Source organism: Protomyctophum parallelum (genome assembly GCF_964188405.1).
Source record: "Protomyctophum parallelum genome assembly, chromosome: 17".
NCBI classification, from domain to species: Eukaryota; Metazoa; Chordata; class Actinopteri; order Myctophiformes; family Myctophidae; genus Protomyctophum; species Protomyctophum parallelum.
The window spans coordinates 13,543,846-13,565,214 of record NC_139719.1 but is presented as its reverse complement, the minus strand read 5'-3'; the positions used below and the strand labels follow the sequence as shown (position 1 = coordinate 13,565,214).

At 45.2% G+C, this 21,369-nt stretch overlaps 1 protein-coding gene across 3 annotated transcripts in view; it reads left to right on the top strand.

The window, feature by feature from the left end:
• Positions 1-19,793, top strand: part of LOC310875080 (disks large homolog 5-like) — a 48,291-nt gene extending 28,498 nt beyond the window's left edge. For 2 of the 3 annotated variants that reach the window (XM_083788132.1, XM_083788131.1), the window contains exons 18-38: positions 761-1,002; positions 1,594-1,804; positions 2,571-2,810; positions 3,152-3,278; positions 3,831-3,984; positions 4,452-4,582; positions 6,101-6,184; positions 6,703-6,886; positions 7,281-7,328; positions 8,181-8,343; positions 9,161-9,294; positions 9,815-9,985; positions 10,447-10,633; positions 10,983-11,131; positions 11,672-11,842; positions 12,406-12,602; positions 13,098-13,241; positions 13,878-14,005; positions 15,269-15,378; positions 16,276-16,385; positions 16,622-19,793. In XM_083788132.1, coding sequence (XP_083644258.1) covers positions 761-1,002; positions 1,594-1,804; positions 2,571-2,810; positions 3,152-3,278; positions 3,831-3,984; positions 4,452-4,582; positions 6,101-6,184; positions 6,703-6,886; positions 7,281-7,328; positions 8,181-8,343; positions 9,161-9,294; positions 9,815-9,985; positions 10,447-10,633; positions 10,983-11,131; positions 11,672-11,842; positions 12,406-12,602; positions 13,098-13,241; positions 13,878-14,005; positions 15,269-15,378; positions 16,276-16,385; positions 16,622-16,725 — 3,189 coding nt within the window. In that variant the 3' untranslated portion in view covers positions 16,726-19,793. The remainder of the gene's footprint in view (positions 1-760; positions 1,003-1,593; positions 1,805-2,570; positions 2,811-3,151; positions 3,279-3,830; positions 3,985-4,451; positions 4,583-6,100; positions 6,185-6,702; positions 6,887-7,280; positions 7,329-8,180; positions 8,344-9,160; positions 9,295-9,814; positions 9,986-10,446; positions 10,634-10,982; positions 11,132-11,671; positions 11,843-12,405; positions 12,603-13,097; positions 13,242-13,877; positions 14,006-15,268; positions 15,379-16,275; positions 16,386-16,621) is intronic. The other variant, XM_083788133.1, reaches the window with a different exon arrangement.
• The last annotated feature ends 1,576 nt before the right edge of the window (positions 19,794-21,369 follow it).

Sequence of the window (21,369 nt, the reverse complement as noted above, 5' to 3'; positions counted from 1 at the left end):
ATAGCACTATTGTGTGTGTGTGTGTGTGTGTGGAATGTTTAAGCCTGTCGCAAAGATTAAAAACAATATCATTGCGACTGTAGGTCATTTATTGCTTTGAAAACCTGCAAAACCTGTCAGTGACTCCGTCATGCCACCATATATGGCTGTCTGTCTGCCACGACACCATATATGGTCGTCAGTCCGTCACGCCTCATGACACGCTCCATATATGGCCACCTCCATATATGAAGATCACAACATTGACCTCATCAATGATCTGCATATATGGAGCCTGTCAAAAAATAGCGTTCTCAACGGGCCCGAAAATTAAGGCCCGGCCCTACCTGGGCCCCGATCAAACCCTGTACACTCAAGACACTGCCTCCACAGCCACCCTTAGATCTCATAGAGCTGACCTGTTCTGACATTCCATACCGTATGTTGATCTGACCTCATGAAACCCTGTACAGACACGCTCCATATATGGCCAGTACAGATTAGAATTCATTCCATATGTTGATCTGACCCCCCCCATGCCAAAGCGTGCACTTGCCCTCGCCCTTTGGAGTGAAAATCGTCCGATCACCGATCCTTGGCCGATCGATCGGAGACCTATGTGTCAGTGATTTCTTTGTATCTTTTAGTTATTTGTCAAAAAGTGCCCTGTGCAATTTGTGATCACGAAGCCTAAAAGACAAACGGAATTATTTATACTTTTAATGTTCCAAGGTTCAATACAAACAATTAATGGTCAACTTAAAATGTGTAACCGTGACAGCCCTACCACCAGCAGTCCTCTCCGGACAGAACGCAGGAGAAGGCCAGCGCCGGGGGCACGTGGCCCAAGGTGATGGTGGGAGTGGGAGGAGCCTCCGTACCCGAGGCCTGCGCCCAGCTCTCCATCTACAAGAAGCCCGTCAAGCAGCGCAAGTCCATCTTCGACGTGGTGGACGCGTTCAAGAGGCCCGTCGATGCCGCGCCCACCAAGCTGGACTACCTGTCCCTGTCGCAGCTGCCCAGGTCAGTGTTGATTTCATTGATTAGAACTATGACGAATATGTTCGTCGACTACCTTTTTTTCACCTGAGCAAAACTAAATGACCAACTAAGCTATGATGACTAAAGCTATAACTGAATATACTGACAATTTGATCAACAAATTAGAACTAGACTAAAATGTTATGGAGGGACTATAATCCGGTATAACTAAAAGACAAGACATTATGGGTTATATCTTGCGCCAATAGTAAAAATAGTAATAGTAAAAAATGGCAAATAAGTTTTGGGATAAGGGTGGCGCAAGATGGAGCCCTTTATGTTTGGTTGCATGCTGAAAATAGCAGATCTACAGGCTCACAACGCTCCGCACTGCGACGCGTTGTGAGCTTGTAGATCTGCTATTTTCAGCATGTAACAAAGTGCTAAATACATTTTGGTCGACTAAATCAATAGAGTTAGTCAACTAAAATGATATTTAGTCCACTAAAACTAGACTAATACTAAAATACTAGTATAGGACTTAAAATATGACTCAAACTAAATTAAGTTTTATTCAAAAGACTATGACTAAAACAAAAGTTGCTGTCATAATCAACACTATGCCCAATGCAGGGGGCACCACTCCCCGCAGAGCTCCAAGTCGGAGGGGGGGGCCGGGGGGGGTCCTCCCGTTCCGGCCCCTCCTCCCACGCCGCCCGCCAGGAGCGACTCGTTCCGGTTCAAGCACCGTCAGCAGAACAGCTCGGCGTCCGACTCCACCATCACCACCACGGGCAACGGAACGCCGTCAGCCTCCTCCCCGGCCCGGCCACTAAGCCCCCTGGTAAACCTACCGTCTGTCACTATTGGCACATATTTATAATCATTTCAGATTCTTTTGTAGTGGTGTATAATTATGGAAAAATATATCGCAATCTTTTTTTTCATGACGCAATATTAAAATCGAATCGCAAAGTTCAGAATACATTTTTATTCATTCATTCATTCATTCATTCATTCATTCATTCATTCATTCATTCATGTATTTTTATGTTTTCATGTCAGAAAGACTGATTGACGTTAGCGGATTCGACAGTAGGTTTCTTATCACTCAGATGTAATCGAGGCAGCGATGGCTGCGATTAGGAAACGCGGAGACTTCCGACGTGGCGTTGGTTGTTTTTTCTGCTCAGCCTCTGTGCAATGTTAACTTTCTTCTTTACAATGCCTAAAAGGCACACTACACAGAAATCTCATTTTGATTTGTATATATGTTCCAAGGGACATTTACATCTCTAACTATAAATGCACCAAGTCTCTGTGTGTGTGTGTGTGTGTACTGTTGTAATGCACATAACTCGAGAACCGTTCGCCCCACCGACTTCAAATTCGACACACGTTCCACACCCCCACAGAGAGTGCAGTGCGGACTGCGGACCCCCAACCACTGTCGGTCGGACACAGTGGTTGTCCAGAAGCACTACAAAAAATAGCCACTGCCCCGGGCTCTGGAGGGAGGCTCCAACGGGCACCGCTGTCAAATTGTCAATCGAACTGTAGTGAATTGTCCAAGTAAAATGTCATGATCCTGACGACGCTGCCCCCTACAGGACGGCGGGGACACGGCGGGGAAGCAGCAGCACTACTACGCAGACACCTCGTCGTCTCCGGCGGAGTCCTCCAAGATGACGGGCTCCAGGAAGCCTGCCACCGCCGCTGAGGAGGAGGAGGAGGAGGGGGGGAAAAGGCCGAGGACGGAGGAGCAGGACAGGAAGCGCTACCGGCCCAAGTCTGCCCCGGCGCTAAGGAGAAACGTCACCCCACTGCACATCCCCATCATGCCTATCCAGGTATGTATCAACCCATTTTGACCTTCTAGTTCTACTAATGTCTTCAAAACATTTTTTTGAAAGAAAATTATGTTTCTATGCCAGTGGTTCTCAATCTATTTCATGTCAAGGACCCCCATAATTATCTATATTTGTCTGCGGACCCCCCATCTTAACACATTATGTGCCCTTGTATTCTTGGCCAATTACTTTTGGGGGTCCTTGACATGAATATGTTTGAGAACGACTGACAAAAACATGAGGTTTTTCAGAAAACTGTGATTGAATGATTTAGAAGAATCTTTTTGAATTTTGACCTCGGGTCAAGTACTTTTCCCACCTACTGTTGTCCTCCTGTGCAGGTCCAGGGTTTCTCCACTGACGAGCAGTCCCCAGAGCCGGTGGACCTGGTGCGTTTCTCTCCCATGCGCTCCCATCGCTACAGCATGCCCTTCGTACCGCCAGGCTACAGCAGCACCATGTCTGCCCGTAAGTCCCCTTGGCCTCTCCCTCCCTACAGCATGCCCTTCGTACCACCAGGCTACAGCAGCACCATGTCTGCCCGTAAGTCCCCTTGGCCTCTCCCTCCCTACAGCATGCCCTTCGTACCACCAGGCTACAGCAGCACCATGTCTGCCCGTAAGTCCCCTTGGCCTCTCCCTCCCTACAGCATGCCCTTCGTACCGCCAGGCTACAGCAGCACCATGTCTGCCCGTAAGTCCCCTTGGCCTCTCCCTCCCTACAGCATGCCCTTCGTACCGCCAGGCTACAGCAGCACCATGTCTGCCCGTAAGTCCCCTTGGCCTCTCCCTCCCGGCTTCCGCCCTAAACGCCCTCACAGTGTTTCGTTGGGTTACAACAATCGGTTATGTTTCTCTTGATTAATCGAATAATCAAGGGCACATTTTTATTTCATTATTTCTTTTATTTTATATAGAAAGAAATACATATATATATAAATAACATCTCATCTCTGCTTCTGACTCTCTCTCTCTCTCTATCACCCTGTTCCGTGGTGTCTCCCATCCTTTGGGCGTGCAGACCCTCCCCATCGAGGCCTGGCCCCCTGCCCCGCTGAGACGGCTGTGATGAGGCACCCGGTCTACACCGCCTGGAGCCACGAGATCCAACCTCCTCCTCCTCCTCCTCTTCCTCCACCTCCTGGTCCAGGGGTCCACCCACAGTCACACACCAGGTGAGATCCAACCCCCTCCTCCTCCTCCTCCTTCCCTGGGCTGTTGCCATGTCCGCTTGGGAACCCCTTTTGGTGTTTTATGCGTGATGTTATACTTTAGCTATTGAAAAATAGCAGATCTACAAGCTCATAGCATGCCACTCGGTGCTATCTATAGCTTGTAGATCTGATATTTTTGGAAAAATGGCGCAAATCTTCGAACGTTGGCGTTCGCGGTCCCTGGAAAACCATATTTTCATGGGGGTCTGCGGCCAAATACACACAACAATTCTAGGGGTCCTTGACATGAAAAATGTTAAGCACCACTGACATGGTACACTTTTAGGATATAGAAGTTTTTTTTTTCTTTTTTTGAATTGAATTGGTAAATGAGTTAAAAGTACTTTTAACGATGGTGCATATGTATAGTTCTGGACATTGGTGTGGATGGATGGCCCTTAACTCATGGACTTTTCCTCCAAATCTAGTCCCCAGCATCAAGGACGCCTCAGTCTGGACCTCAGCCACAAACGCTCTGGAGGAGAGTTCTCTGAGACTGCCCACGGTCACCCAGCACCACACAGTACCAACTCCCTGCCCTCCAGCGCCAGACTACTGGGTAAATAAACACTGAAGCCAGTGGGGTTTTTTTTCAAGGCCCATTCTTTATTTGGCGTTTGAGCCACAGATGAGATTTAGCCTCTCAGACCCAAAACAAAAGAATATTTTGTTGTCGTTGGATACGATTTTGTGCACAATTCCATGCTGTATTGATGTTGGTACCATTAGGAGGGAGACGTTGATCAAAATATCAATTCTTCTACATTCTCTAATTGTGTAGACTTCTTGTAAATTAACAACTCTTGACTGAGAGCGTAAAATGTAACCTAATGGACCCTAAGAGTTAATGTAACTGTCCCAGCAATGGGATTTTGTGACTTTCTATTTCTATTTTCTATTTCTATTTTTCTATTCTATTTTATTACTTACCTTTCGGCAAATACAATATGGGAACATTTTTGGGTACACATTGTATGTGCATGCCGTGTGTGGTGCCTGGTCCTTAATGCTGTTCATATTATGACCGGATGAGGGCATGCAGGAAGAGCCTGTGAGTAGCATTAATGGCACCGGTGTGAGCTGGCTCAGGCAGATCAAGCTGAGTCGCAGGGTTGAGAGGAGCTCTGCTCACGCCACAAAGAGTGTCCTTAAATATAAATATAAGAGAATGTAGAGTAGCTCCTAAAAGAATCGGCAGAAGGCGCACACGGTACGTTGCATGTTGTTGGTTTCTGTGTTTGTAAACAGTGTTGTCGTTCCGTCGATTGTTTGATTGTTTGTGTACGTTTCATTGTGTTTGTTTACCCATAATCCGGAAGTCATGATTGACCGACAGTTACAACAAGTTACAACAAGGACATTCACATTGCATATTTCATGGTGTTTAAGAGAATATTTGTATGTTTTGTGTTACAGTTTTCACGGTGTCTAATGGGAAGAAATAAAACGACCTTAAAGACATCTGTTGGAGCGTTGTCATATTTCTGCTGGCTAGGAGCCGCTACAGTTAATATAAAGATCTATACGAGGGTAAATTAGGTTACCAACTCCATCATTTAGCTGGGGACCACCTGGAACCCCCTCAAGGACCACTGGTGGTCCCCGGACCACTGGTTGCGAACCACTGACTTAAGGGTAGTAGTGTCCATCTATTAATAGATTTGTAACTGATGTTATAATTAATTAATCATAGTTTGATGGAATCAACTCTCCTACATTGTCCGTTATCTTTTTTCCCAAATAAGTAAATCCTTAAAAAAAACGTATTAACTGTTGGACTCTCAGATTCTTTTGGATTTGGTGTCGTTCATCTTATAGCCTGAAAATTCACCAAAACACCTGATTAGTTCCATAAGGGACGGCAGGGACTGAACTAGATTTCTCAAACACTAATATATTTGATTATTATTGTGTCGTTTTTATGTCTGTCTGCTCTATTTTGTATTTATTTTTATGATTGTATTTTAAATCAAATAATGGAGAAGCAGCCCTCCGCTCTACTGCACTGTATGTAGGCCTAAACGACCAGGTTTTCCTCGCCTAACATGAGCTGTGAATATTGACTTTGTCTCTCTAGGATCTTCCACTACTTTACAGTTCAGGACGGAACGCATTAAACTCCCAACAACACGGTATCCACGTGCAACTGGCTCTGACAGAGGTAACTATGGAGTGACTCTTAACTCTAACCTCAGTCTTTACCGGCCACATAAGTAAACATAAAGCAAAGTTGTTGTACAGCGCTGTTTCACGTTGTTTTCACTTCCGCGTTTCCTAGTCGCCTACTCATGGTACACAGTAGGGCTTTCACTTCTAGTGATTTTTACTAGTTGTCTAGTTTACTAGTTGACTAGTTTGCCTAGCTATTCTTTATTTTTTTTAAATAATAGTTACATTTAAAAACTGTGTACATTGGTGACTATGACTGCTGATCTTGAGGCCTACGAAAACAGGGGTTTTCTTTCCTTTTTTTTCTTATCAGCTAGTCAACTAGTACCAAACAAGGTCGACTAGTGGATTTACTAGTCGACTAGTTGAATAGTCGACTAGTTGCTTAGAGCCCTAGTACATAGTACATAGGAAATGTCCATATTGCCTCCATTGCATGGTCTTGATAAGGACCATATTGTTGATGACATTGGAAGCGGGTGTAAATGACGGTGGTGTTGTGTTGTCCAGGCTCCCTGTCTCACTCAGAGTGCAGCAGCCCCACGCCTCCTCCCATGTCTCCCGTCAACCTGATGGAGACGTCGTCCTTCGGCAGCACGCCGTCGTCGCAGAGCTCCATCTCCATCTCCACGACGCTGCCTCCCAGGATCTCCGTCAGCCCCGCGCCGGTCGGAGACAGGCCGCGCAGCGACAGGTATAGGACACACAGATCCGACACACCGAAGGTCCGACATGCGGAAACACAACGGTCGGACATGCGGTCGGGGCGACATTGTTTACTTTTCAAAAGAATTTCAGGAAAAATAGTGACCTATTAAGTATTATGGCTGAAGTGATTTAATTCATTATGTAAGTTAGTTTGTGTCCCCGTGAGACACAAACTTTATCTTTTGGGGTCTCGAGCTAAAACAATTGTAAATGATTCATAGTTGGACGTTACCGGTCTATAACTTTGAGAGTTCTGGGGGTCCTTGGCCAAATGCATAATATACCAAATTAGGCGTCCTTGAAATGAAAGAAGCTTGAGAACCGCTGGTGTAGATCTAGATGATAACTTCGTTTCCTTCTCAATCTCTACCTTCTCACAGGCTCCCCCTGCAGGCTAAGGATAAGTTCTTCTCTTTAAAAAGCTTGAGGTGTGTTTGTTAAGCGCTGCTCGGAGCAAACGTTGCACCCCACCCTTGATACCTGCGAACATTCCATACACCATGCTTTCAAAGAGACTGAGCACAGTACTCGATTTTTTTGGTTTGACAGCCCTGAACGTTTGTTCAAATAGACGCCGTTGCCTGTGAAAGGCCTCACTCTTTTTGCTGCGCTTCTGATTAATTCAGAGTGCCGCTGAATGTTGTACTGTATGATCTGTACTGTACTGTACTGTATGACTTGGAATCATCTAGAATGCCATTTTTCGTGCATGCTGGGCTCGTCTCCGTTTCTGCACGTTGAAACCTTGTAACAGAAAACGGAAGGCAGGGAGCGCATCTTTATTTATGTCAGTCTAGGGAGCTGCGATGCTTTTCTCTGCTACAGCATGATCCCTTTGACTCTCATAGCAGTCTCTTTTGCCTTTAGTATTATATGTTGGTATGTTCTTGTTCTTGCTTGACGTTTTGCATCGTCATTCCCATCAGTCTTTGTGGTGTTCCTCAGAATGTGACTGTAATTTCAGCACTTGTCTTAAAGAGAACAGCGCCTAGGATATTTAAAAACAGTGCAAATAATAGTGCAATATATCTATTATGAGTGTGACTCAGTTCATCTGTGATGATTCAGTTGATCTGCAAACCCTCAGTACCGTTCTCTCTGCTATTCATTTCCCTCTACACCAAAACCTCTTTGCCGATCTTGTGAGATGGTAGATCTGATATTTTCTGCGAATATATGTCCCCTGCAATAGGGAGGCTAAAGGTTCAAGACAAGTGGTTAAAATGACCTTTACCGTTCCCTCCCCCTGCCCCACCCCCCCCCCCCCCTCCCCCGAAAAGGCCGTATTTAGAAGAACCACGCAACGTGACGGTGCAGAAAGGGGCGGAGCCACTCGGCATCTCCATCGTGAGCGGCGAGAACGGCGGAGTGTTTGTGTCCAAGGTGACGGCGGGCAGCATCGCCCACCAGGCCCGCATGGAGTACGGCGACCAGCTACTGGAGGTACTTATACACTAACTACTACCCACCAGGCCCGCATGGAGTACGGCGACCAGCTACTGGAGGTACTTATACACTAACTACTACCCACCAGACCCGCATGGAGTACGGCGACCAGCTACTGGAGGTACTTATACACTAACTACTACCCACCAGGCCCGCATGGAGTACGGCGACCAGCTACTGGAGGTACTTATACACTAACTACTAACCACCAGGCCCGCATGGAGTACGGCGACCAGCTACTGGAGGTACTTATACACTAACTACTACCCACCAGGCCCGCATGGAGTACGGCGACCAGCTACTGGAGGTACTTATACACTAACTACTACCCACCAGACCCGCATGGAGTACGGCGACCAGCTACTGGAGGTACTTATACACTAACTACTACCCACCAGGCCCGCATGGAGTACGGCGACCAGCTACTGGAGGTACTTATACACTAACTACTACCCACCAGGCCCACATGGAGTACGGCGACCAGCTACTGGAGGTACTTATACACTAACTACTACCCACCAGGCCCGCATGGAGGTACTTAACACTAACTACTGACCAGTGGTGCGAAGTAACTAAGTACATTTACTCAAGTACGATTGTTTGATCTTTTCCAAACTCCACCACAATTATTTGAAAACTTTAGTTACGTATGTAACGTATGTATGTAGATTTTGATTATTATTACAAAACATACATTACCCACTACACGTTTTCTACGATTTGATAATAGCCGATCTACAAGCTCACAATGCGTCGCATCTGCTGCTATTTTCAAAATATATATTTTTATACATTTGAAAACTTGTGATTTCAGTTCAACGGGATCAACCTGCGGAACGCCAACGAGCAGCAGGCGCGGCTGGTGATTGGCCAGCAGTGTGACACCGTCACCATCCTGGCTCAGTACAACCCTCACATGTTCCAGCTGGGAAACCACTCCCGCTCGGGGTAAGGAAACCACTCCCGCTCGGGGTAAGGAAACCACTCCCGCTCGGGGTAAGGGAACCACTCCCGCTCGGGGTAAGGAAACCACTCCCGCTCGGGGTAAGGAAACCACTCCCGCTCGGGGTAAGGGAACCACTCCCGCTCGGGGTAAGGGAACCACTCCCGCTCGAGGTAAGGAAACCGCTCCCGCTCGGGGTAAGGGAACCACTCCCGCTCGGGGTAAGGGAACCACTCCCGCTCTGTTATTTAGAGTTTGCCTGTTATCTCTCTATGTTACCACATCAATCAAGCATGGAATTGTGAACAAATTCGTATCCAACGATAACAAAATTCGTTAGTCTTGGGTCTGCAACGTTAAATCTCATCAAATAGTGGTCCGTGGCTCAAATAACGAAAATATAACGGGTCTTGATATGAAAAAGTTTGAAAACCACTGGTCTAGACTCTCACGTTCTCGGCCTTAATAAGCCTTAAGATCTTAATGGACCATTAAGGAAAAGATGATATTTTTTTGTCCCCTCAGCTCTCAGATAGAGTCCAGCGGCAGCAGTCAGCTGAGCCCGGCAGACAGCGGCGCCACCACCCCGGACAACATGTCCGCCATCGACACGCTGAGCGAGCAGGACGAGGAGGGCACCATGACGCCTCCGTCTAAACAGACCACGCCCGCCACCAGCCCCCACAGCTCCTTCAGGTAAACGTCTAAACGGACCACGCCCCCACAGCCCCTTCAGGTAAACGTCCAAATGGACCACGCCCCCACAGCCCCCACGCCTTGGTCAGAGCTCCCAAACATGTTTTGCGCATGCGTGCAGCCACTTCACTTCCTTGTTTTCGGGCCGGCAAAACTTGCTGTTATATCTCTGAATCTACGGCACTCTCCATGGTTTTGATCAGAACGCCGCATCTCGTTTGGAATATTAACGCTTCTAAAGAGAGATCAGACGAGGTAGTAATGGAACATTATACCTCCCGGTTTGGGGGGGGGGGGGGGGGGGGGGAATGGAAGGCGGGGCTTCTCAGATCTGCCCATCTGCTTGGCACTCTAGTTCCTTTTATTCTGAAAAATTCCACAGCTAAAGTGTGTTAGTAGTAGTGTTAACTCAATATTATGCAAGATTTCTCGTGTTTACATGGTCTGCTTCTCTCTCTCAGGCTGCCTGGTACAGGGTCCCGCAAGGCCCCGGAGCCGCCGCGCCTGGTGAGGCTGAAGAGAACCCAGGTGGAGCTGGGGGTTCAGATCTGTGGCGGTAACCTCCATGGGATCTTTGTGGAAGGTGTGGACGACGACAGCCCTGCCAAGAGCCCTGAAGGTCTCCTGCCTGGAGACCTGATACTGGAGGTAGCAGCAGCAGCAGCAGCATTGAGTTATCCTCCTTTTAGCATCCGTCCAAAGCCATCATGTTTATTATAGATTAACGTTTCTATAATACAGTACGTTAATATATATTAAAACCTTGACTAGGAGTTTTACAAAGTTTCAGTGTGCAGACTTCTATTTTTTATATATATTGTCAGACACGCATACTGTGTAATATACTCTGGCATTATGGATGGAATATTAGTAATAATAAAGGAACAATAGACAAATACCCAATATCTGCACTGCGTCTGTTATCCGTCTGGCTGTGTAAACTATGACCACTTTTCCCACTGTTTGTGTTTAATGAATGTGTGTGCTTTACGAACAGTACAATGGCGTCCACATGAAGAAGAAGACAGCGGAGGAGGCTTACCTGGAAATGTTGAAACCAGCTGAGACGGTGACGTTTAAAGTCCAACGATGTGTGGAAGATCTGGCCATGGTCAAAGCTTCCCCGGGAGACGGGTTCTTCGTTAGGTAAACACGACGACACACGCCATAATGTTTTAGTTTTTTCCATTTCATAACCGTGACACGTCGTCTGACATCAGGAAAAACATTGATGACACTTTGAATGAACCTCTCCCTAGGACTGTCACAATAATTACATAATCGTCTAATCGCATTATTTGCATAATTGTCACAATCGTTGAGACCATGTTGAAACATTTTCATACGTGTCACTTTGAGACGTGTTGTGAGCTTGTACATCAGCTATTTCTGCTATGTTTTAAAACCTTTTTTTAAGTATAAAAAAAAGTATAAAAATGTCTTAGTATATTTCAGTTATTTGACATATCTACCCTTGATTACGGGGCAAACTGAAATTTATTATTTATTCATATGTTCCAATGTTCAATGTTCAATGCCAAAAAATGCCAATTATTGTTTAATTGTTTATTGTTTATAAGGATCCCCATAAAATCGTCAATCGCAATTATTTGTGAGACAATTAATTTATTGTCTACTTCAATTTGAAATGGTGCCAACCCTAAGCCCTTCCGTCTGTCCACACAGAGCACTTTATGAGCGGGTGGCGGAGGTGGAGCAGGAGCTGAGCTTTAAGAGAGACGACATCCTGTACGTTGAAGACACTCTGCCCAGTGGAAACTTTGGCTACTGGGTGGCCTGGCAGCTGGACGAGAGCGCACGCAAGATGGAGAAAGGGCAGATTCCTAGTAAATACCTGTAAGGAAGCAGTGGATCTCAAACGCTTTTTTTAAATGTCAATCTTCAGTATTAATTTAACTCTGAGAGTGTATGAATGGAGCAAAACAAATCTCGAGTATTTCTTCCAACACTTCTGTAAGCATCTGTGTCATTTTAGATTTTTGCTTTGGCTGTTCAAAAGCAGCAGATATAAGGCCTTTTCAGACGGGGAGAGACTGACGTGCCTAGTAATTAATTTTCAATGAGAGGCGTGAGTTTATTTTTGGACGAGCGGAGAAGTTGAGGTGCGACAACGCAGAGCCAGGATTGTGGTGTCCTTTTTTTCCCCCCCACGCCCCTCATGAGCAGACCTGTCGCTGACCCAGGCGACAATACCTGCGCCACTCACTCCCCGTCTGAAAGGACGGGGAGTGAGTGAAAAAAAAAATCTTTAAAGCGTGAGAACTATGGATTTAGAAGGCATTTGTAGAATCAGCCTTGGGTCTTTAAAATGGGCTAACGATGGTGTAATTAAAGTCACATGAACGCTCTGTAATCTAATGTCTTAACTTTCCAACTCTCTGTCATCTCCCCACCACCAGAATGGACCAGGAGATGTACAGGAGGCACAGCGTGCCCGACATGAAGGACGAGAACGGCGCCAGCAAGACGCTGTCGGCCGCCGCCCGCCGCTCCTTCTTCCGCAGGAAGCAGAAGCACAAGCGCAGCGGGTCCAAGGACGGCAAGGACATGATGGCGCTGGACGCCATCAGCACCGACTCCTTCCCCATCACGGACGGTAAGGACATGATGGCGCTGGACGCCATCAGCACCGACTCCTTCCCCATCACGAACGGTGAGGAATTTAAGCAATATTGCACTTACCGTCATTAATGGCACGCCTGCGTTGCGGCAGGAACGGGCCGATAGGCGAGTTCCGTAAGCAGCGCAGAAGCAGCAATTCTATAATCTAATCGAGGAGATCATCAAGATTTCTTCTGCCGTTCGCTTCCTTTTTCTCTTTCTGGGGAAAACGCCTGTATCTCGGCTCTCTTCTTCTCCTTGACATTTTTGTCCAGAAATGTCCAAAAAATTTCAACAGACCATAACTAGAGAACGGATGGATGCTTTGACAAAAAAAAAAAAAAGCAGAATCACAAAGAAAGCCTTGTCTAGCAACGACCGGGGGATCGATCAAACTGGAGATTAAGTAGTCGACGAACATTATTCGTCATAGTTTTGGTCAAAAATCAACACTGATACTGACGTGTTTTCTTTCTGTCTCTCTGTCCAGAGGGAGTCAGCCTGGCGTACCAGCGGGTGCAGAAGGTGGAATGCTCGTCCCCTAGACCTGTGCTGATCTTGGGGCCTCTGGTGGAGGCCAGTAAGGACATGCTGGTTAAAGAGGCCCCTGAGAAGTTCTATCGCTGCCTGCCTGGTGAGCTCTAGTCTCTTGGCTCAGTGTGTGTGTGTGTGTGGGTGTGGGTGTGTGTGTGTGTGTGTGTGTGTGGGGGGGGGGGGGGGGGGGACGCACCCCAGATGACAGTAAAGTGACAATTTAAAGAGGTAAGACCTTTTCAATACCTTTAAAAAAGAATAAAAAGACCATTGCTGCATTAAAACTAATCAACAAACGATACTATAAAAACTAGTAAAACATTGGCCAAAGTAATATAAGAAAGTTGTGAAAATAGCTGATCGATCTACAAACGCCTCGCAGTTCACGGTTTGTAAATCACAATATTTGTGTGTTCAACACAGTCAAACTAAATGCAATGCCTCAACTCCTACATTTCAAGTGCTTGTCAGGGTGAGGTGAGGGTGGGGGCTTCCCCCCCAGTTCAAATTCTGATTCTCTTAGGGGGCGTCGCGACCCGAAAGGACCACTGTGTCGGTTTGCTTTGTTTATAATGTCTTGGGTCATTTATGGTCATCACATCTCGTTCGTTAGTTGAACGGGATTAGGGTAGCAAAGCAAGATTCCAAATGTTTTAGTATTAAAGGTAAAGATATGCTTGAACACGACACGTTTTAAAGTCCCTTTCAACTTATTCAACATGTTTCTTATTTCCAGAGGTGATGAAGGCGTCTCAGCAGGCCATTGAGCGAGGCGTGAAGGATTGCGTTTTCATCGACTTCAAACGAAGGAGTGGCCACTTTGACGTGACAACTGTCGCCTCAATTAAGGAAATCACAGAGAGGGTACGCCGTGTGCAGTGCCAGGCCTGTGTGAACTGAGTAACTAGAATACTGTGACCATCTCTCCATAAAGTGCACACTTCTGATTCAATTACACACTGTTGATAATAAAACAACATCATTTAATTCCTTATAATTCCCAGGCCAGTTGAACATTAGCTTGTTGTATTTATTAATTTAATATATAGTAAATTTATAAATACAATAGAGGGTATGCGCATGACATCATCATCATACCTGGAAGTTATGCAGGAACGCCTACTGAGTGGGAAAAAAAATACTTTCTGGCCTTGACAGCCCCATACATCCAAACAGAAAAGTCCTATTTGATTGCATTAAATTCACTTTGTCACTCACTTTGCCACTCGATTTGCCACTTGATCTGCCATTCACTTTATGCCTGCGCATACCCTCTATAATCTAATTGGCACTAACTTTGCATTTTAATCAGTTCTCATCAAGGTGCTAGATTTATTATAAATTTTGAATAATGTAGTTATAATGAAATTGAGTTGACGTCTTTTTTTTTGTTAACTTTTTTTGAAGGGTAACTGTATGATCGCAACATTACACTCGAGGGTCGTGCTTTACCTATAGATTATTGGCACTTCCTGCAGCGTTCCTGCAGCAAGGCTGATTATTATCGTGCCAATGATCAACGGTAAGGCCCAGGCGGTGGCGTAACCGTCTGGGCACCCGACTGGTAATCCAGTCGCAGTGTGCCGCGGGTTCGACTCCCGAGCCCGACACGGCATTTACTGCATGTCTTCCCCCCCATCTCTCTCCCGTTTCCTGTCAGCCTACTGTCTGTCCCTTCAAAAAAACCAATAAAAGGCGTAAGCCGCAAAAAAAAGATCTTAAAAAAAAAGGAAAAAAAGATCAACGGTAAAGCGCACCCTCTCGTGCAATATTGCTTAAAACATTCTGACCTGAGATCAGATTCTAAAAATGTCTTTTACATCCTGAGTTTTCTGAAAAAGCTATGTTTCTATGTCAGTCGTTCTTCGATTTAAAAGAAATAGCAGATCTACAAGCTCATAGCGCGCCACCGAGTGGCGTACTATGAGCTTGTAGATCTGCTATTTTTCAATAGCTAAAGCATAACATAATGCTAACACCAAAAAGGGTTAAAACATTTGGAAACAAGCCCAAGTAAGCACTGATACACTTTAGAAACAAGTGTCAAAAAGTGTGTGTGTGTGTGTGTGTGATTATGTTCAATTTCCCCAGCCCATTTCTCACGTTTTGTCCTATTTTCTCCCATAGAACTGTCACTGTTTGCTTGACATTGCTCCTCACGCCATCGAGCGACTCCACAGCGTTCACATCTACCCAATCGTCATATTCATTCGCTACAAAAATGCCAAGCAGATAAAGTAAGTAGTTCACGCCATTATGGATGTTTGTGTTGTTTTTGTATTATTATATTCTTTTCTTTGCTACCTAAAGAAATGTCACGGCTGTGTCTACTGTCAAGTGCTCATGTTGTCGTGGTTGTTTCTCTGCCATTTGATTTCATGTCATTGATTGTTCTGGAGCACACACACACACACACACACGCACGCACGCACACGTACGCGCGTGCAGAGGCCTTAGACAGATGCTCAAGCTACTCTTGTGTTTTTGAGTGGTGCAACCACTCCTATACAGAGCTTTGTGTCTCTCTGTTGTACACACACGCACACACACACACACACACACACACACACACACACACACACACACACACACACATATTAACTATATACATTATTTTGGGTGTGACAGTACAGTACAGTACAGTACAGTACAGTACAGTAGAGCTATGCGTGTCTCTGGCTGGGTCCGAGCACGAAAATAGCGGGTGGTTGGTTTTCATCACCAAGTGTCACTGTTGTGCATCCTAACACACACACACACACACACACACACACACACACACACACACACATATTGGCTGTATATATGATGATTTTGGGCTTGACAGTGCAGTACAGTGGCAGTACAGTAAAGGGTGTCTACTAGGGTAGGTACTGTACCCTCACAAAAAACATGCAGTAATCCTGATGGAGGGGAAAGGAACTGGTGATTGACATCAAGAACGGCCTGTCGGCTCACTTCACGGCTTCTATAGTAGGCAAACCCACAATGCTAGATCTTGTTGAGCTGGTCATTCTAAAAGTATAGTTCTCAAGTCCAAAAAGTGGGAAACAATGTCTTACAGTGTCTATCCAGTGCCATTGTCTTCAGGTTACAGTATTTGATATGGTTTGTGATCTTGTTTCCCTTCTCAGAGAGCAGAAGGATCCTCTTTACCTGCGGGATAAAGTCTCTCAGAAACATTCCAAGGAGCAGTTTGAGACTGCACAGAAAACAGAGCAGGACTACAGCAAGTTCTTCACAGGTGAGTCATGGCATTATCAACTTTGCATTCAAGATATCTAACTAGAAAAAGTTCCCCTCGGGGTGCCGGGTGCACAGGTCTCCTCCACCAGGTCGTGTCAGGTTGTGGCCTCCTGGTGGCGCTATAATACGCTAATGTGAAAGGGCCAATGTGACATTCTTTACCTATAACTGCACCACCATTTGAATGGAACACCATTTTGAATGGAACACTCCCCCCGTGCTGTTGTTTTTCAGGTGTCGTACAAGGAGGCAGTCTGTCCTACATTTGCACTCAGATCCTGACCATCGTGGAACAGGAGCAGAACAAGGTCCTGTGGATCCCAGACGGAGCGCCTTAGCGGAATCGTCTGCAACCAGCGGTGGTGGTTCTCGCCCCCAGACCCCCCCCCAGTTTGAGAATGCAGTGGTTCCCAAAACTTTTCATGTCAAGAACCCCCAAAATTGACACTAATTAGCCCACGGAGCCCCGTTTGAAAAGATATGCCAGGGGTCCCCATAAGAGATTTGTACGGCTCTAGCAGTGACTCTTAAAACCATTTTTTATTTCCAGTGTGACCTGAATTAGGCTACAGACCCCATTTAATGGAATTTCTCTGGGACCCCCATTTATAAGGAAAAATCAATGTTATCTTAACTCGGTGTACGAATGGATCCAAATAGACCCGTTAGTACATTCTCAGAGTTCCATTTGTACACTCTCAGATTTACAGACCCATAAGGGTCCATTTGGTTCCTAATTATCATTTAGCCGGGGACCCCCTGGAACTCTCTCAAGGACCCCTAGGGGTCCCCGGACCCCACTTTGGGAACCACTGCGATAACGCATTACTAGACCACGGAGCCCCCACCACCCCATGCAAGTCTTCATCTCTGGGAACCCGATCTTCGCTGTAAAATACTTTTCACTCTGAGTGTTGTTTCCCTTGGTTCGCTCTCAGAGTAAAACAAGAGACACACAGAGGTGTCCATGTTATGTGGACCCCCTGGCGGTCCGCGGACCTGATGTTGAGAACCTGACGTGACGTGCAGTATGGTACACCGTGAGGGCGTCGCAGCCCTGGACTAAAAAAAACAATGCTACTGTACGACACGTTCTCACCACACAACTATAGCAATATCCGGTTTGTAATAGCACTGATTCTATTAACCCCACTCCAGTAGTGACGTACAGCCGGTAGCCATTTTTGTTTACACTAGTATTTCACGTTAACGCATACTTGAATGTTTTGGTTTTCCTTCTAACGCTGGCATCTCCTTTTATTCTTTTTTTATATTCCAGGAATATTCAGGACCACAGGTAGACTGCATTGATGATAATATGCATTTAAGTCAGTCAAGACGTAACCACTTAATCCCTCTATGCATAGTAAAACAGAGCTTTGTAGCGACTGTACTTGGTACGCATTTTGTATTTTATTTTTCTCCAATACCAACACCAAATCTCTACAAATAGCCGATCTACAAGCTCACACAGCACCTACGCGTGGTGGTGCCCCAGTATTGTCTAAGTATTCTTGAGGAAACGACAACGTATTGATCCCCGAGAGCTCCCGATAAGCCAGTGTGTGGATGGTGTGAATGTAATGAAACGTTGTGAAGCGCTTTGAATAAAGGCGCCGCGCTATATAGATAATAATGAATTGCATTTTTATATCGCTTTTCAAAGCGCTTTACAATGGTTCATTCATTCATACATTGGGAGGTGAAGCGGCAAACAGTCGACGCCGACCGACTCATTGGAGGCAATGTAGGGTTCAGTGTCTTGCCCAAGGACACTTCGACATGTGGACCGGAGGAGCCGGGATTCAAACCTTGGACGACCCACGGATCATTGGACGACCTGCTCTACCTCCTGAGCCACAGCCGCTCAGGTGCACCAATTACCTTGTAGATCTGCTATTTTTGGCGGAACGTCGTCCCCTCCCTGCCCCCCCGAATAGGGATCCTGGGGTTCAAGTGGTTAATACAGCTGAGGACAGAATGGACAATGGGTCTCCCCTCTTCGTATATTCCTATATATGTTTTTGCCATAATTTAATTTGTCCAGTCACATCGCAGACGGTTGGTTATGAATCCCTATTTTTGGTAGACAAATTATAGCGTTATATTATGTAGTTTATTAGAAAGAAGCTCGTTTTCCGTTTTTTCGAGACACATTTTGGGCAAATCTAAATCATCCACTTTGTTGCAGTCCATGCAGCATGCATGTGCATGTCCTTTCCTTAATGATCTGCCATGGCCTGATTCTGTCCTCAAGCTTGAAACTCATTGTGCCAAAAGAAAGAGGTGTCTTTACTTCTTTTTTTTTTTACAATAATGTCCTTCCAGTCATGTATTTACACCAAGATATTATTCATTTTAATTTGCGTTACAGGTACGTTAGTTTTCACTTCATGGATTAAATTGTATCTAAATATTGTGCTGATATTACCAATATTGATTTAAATACTTGTCCGTTGCTCCTGTTTCTGAAGTGGATTATTTAAGAAGGGATCTTTTATTTCGTTGCTGTCGGGTAGAAACCTTTCATCTCCATATTTCAACTGTCTCAGTTTTAATAATGAATGCCCTACTTCAGTGGTTCCCAAACCTTTTCATGTCAAGGACCCCCAAATTGACACTAATCAGCCCTATTAGTAAAGATATGCCAGGGACCCCCATAAGAGGATGATTTTTACGGCTCTAGCAGTGATTCTCACCCTGTTTAATTTCAAGGACCCCCAGTTTGACATGCATTAGGGCGGCTACGGACCCCCATTTAATGGCATTTCTATCTCTTGGACCCCCAATTTATATTGTAAAATCAATGTAAATTTTACATTTTGGTTCAATTTGGTTCATAATTATCATTTAGCTGGGGGACCACCTGGAACTCCCTCAAGGACCCCTGGGGTCCACTGGGAACCACTGCCCTGATCATCATACAAGAGTCACACAAACACAGTGAAAATAGCACATCTACAAACTCACAACGCGACACATTGTCAACCCTATTTTCACTATTTTAACTTTAATTTAAAAAAAGGAAGGGTTTTGGACATACAAGGTTTCCACCCTGACAGTGTCTCGTTTCATGGCTGTCTGTCAACTGTATTTACAAGCACGACTTTTGGCTTGTCCGTCACATTGTCAACATTTCATCTTTTCAGCTTGGATGAAGCAGTCCTGATTGCTTCTGAATGAAATCAAAAAATTTGCATCAAATGTTAAAAGAAAATAAATACTGTTAATATAAAGGAAAGTGTTCACATTTCTATACCAAAATGTTCGGCTAGTTGTGTTTATATTCAATAACAGGCATGGGCATTTATAAAACACTCCTTGTATGTCATATTTAAATAGATATTTGATTGCAATCAAACTGTTTTAATTGTCAAAGGTGTATTGAATTAGTAGTCTAAACCTGTAATCTCTGATTTGATATAATTGAACACAAACTTTCTTTTGGTATTTGGGTGTCATCAACAATTGATTCCCGGTAAGTAATCTGAAGAATTCTGGCTATGCTATTTTATCCTGTGTTCAATGCGTTTCTGCGTTTGTGTGTGTGGACATAGATATCTCAGTCGTATCCGTTTTGCAAAAGATCCAGAGTAGTGTGGCCTGGGCCTTAAAGTCACGGAGGGTCATAAAAAATGATCAAATAGCTTTTGTCTCCTCTTCTACTGTGAAGCCAAGCTGGGTCATGGGTCTCTCAGAGAGACTCTCTCCCATCGCGCTCTCTCCTATGATTCTGTGATAATGCTGGCCGTTGGCCGGAGGCTCCAGGGAGTAGACAGGTCCACAAGTACTTTTTATTTACCTTGTGTGCAGTGCAGTGCTAGCCAGTGACAAAATACAAAAAATAAATAATACTGGCCAAAACAACATTCCAATAAAACAAAACAAACACGGGGAAAACCTATATACAATCAAGAGACAAGCAGGAACTGGTACAGGCTTTTCCCTGGCTGGCAGTTCTCACCTGTTGTCTCTTACCTAGCCTCAAGTGAGACTGAACTGCAGCAATCCTGCTCTTAAGTAGGGCAAACCATCCTCTAATTAAGTAAGTGGTCATTAGTTAACTCGCCACACGGCTAACTATAAGAGTAATTCTTCCACATTACTATATACATTAACGGAATACAAGATCTACAAACACTCAACTATTCTTTTCTTAGAAATGCAGGTTCCACACAGACATTCCAGACCAATATTTACACTGTGATGTTAGTCTGGCCATGCCAGGCTATACATTACCTGGCTGCACCTGACGGCATTTACCAAGGTGTTGAGAATATGTTTGTTTATCGTTGGATAGGATTTTGTCCACAATTCCATGCTGTATTGATGTTGGTACCATTAGGTGAGATAACGGGCAAACGGTGATCAAAATAACAATTCTTCTACATTCTCTAATTGTGTAGAAGTCTTCTACAATTCTTCTACTAGAAGAATTGTACCCGCACGGGCCATTTGTTTTCATTTTACACTCTAGAGTTAAAGATCTATTAGGGACCACCTGGAACCCCCTCAAGGACCACTGGTTGAAAACCATTGTGTAAAGCAAAAAGCATTAAACAGACGGGGGACAGGAGAACAACAGCTGATGGTGGTTCCAAGCGGGGCTAAGGTGATGGCACATCTGAAAACCATCGTATGACATTATAGGCAAAATCTTTCACATTTGTTTTTGTTTTTAACGGTCAAGTTTTACACTTATAGACAGCTCAGCCTCCGGAAGAAACGTCCTGCTGCTGCTTGGGCCTGCTGAGTGAGGATGACATCCTGATGCCCCTATAGGCGCTATCCAGTTCCACGAGGGCTGACAGGACACTGATCCATCCAATGGCCAATACGAGGTGGCAGGTGCGTCCTTTGTCTTGCATAGTGCATACAATTTAGTGGATTTGCGTAAGAAAGGCAAGGGTGTGTATTGTTTGTCACACAATACACTGACTGACTCAATCAGTCATCATTCCCAGTTTCAAGTCAGTCAGACT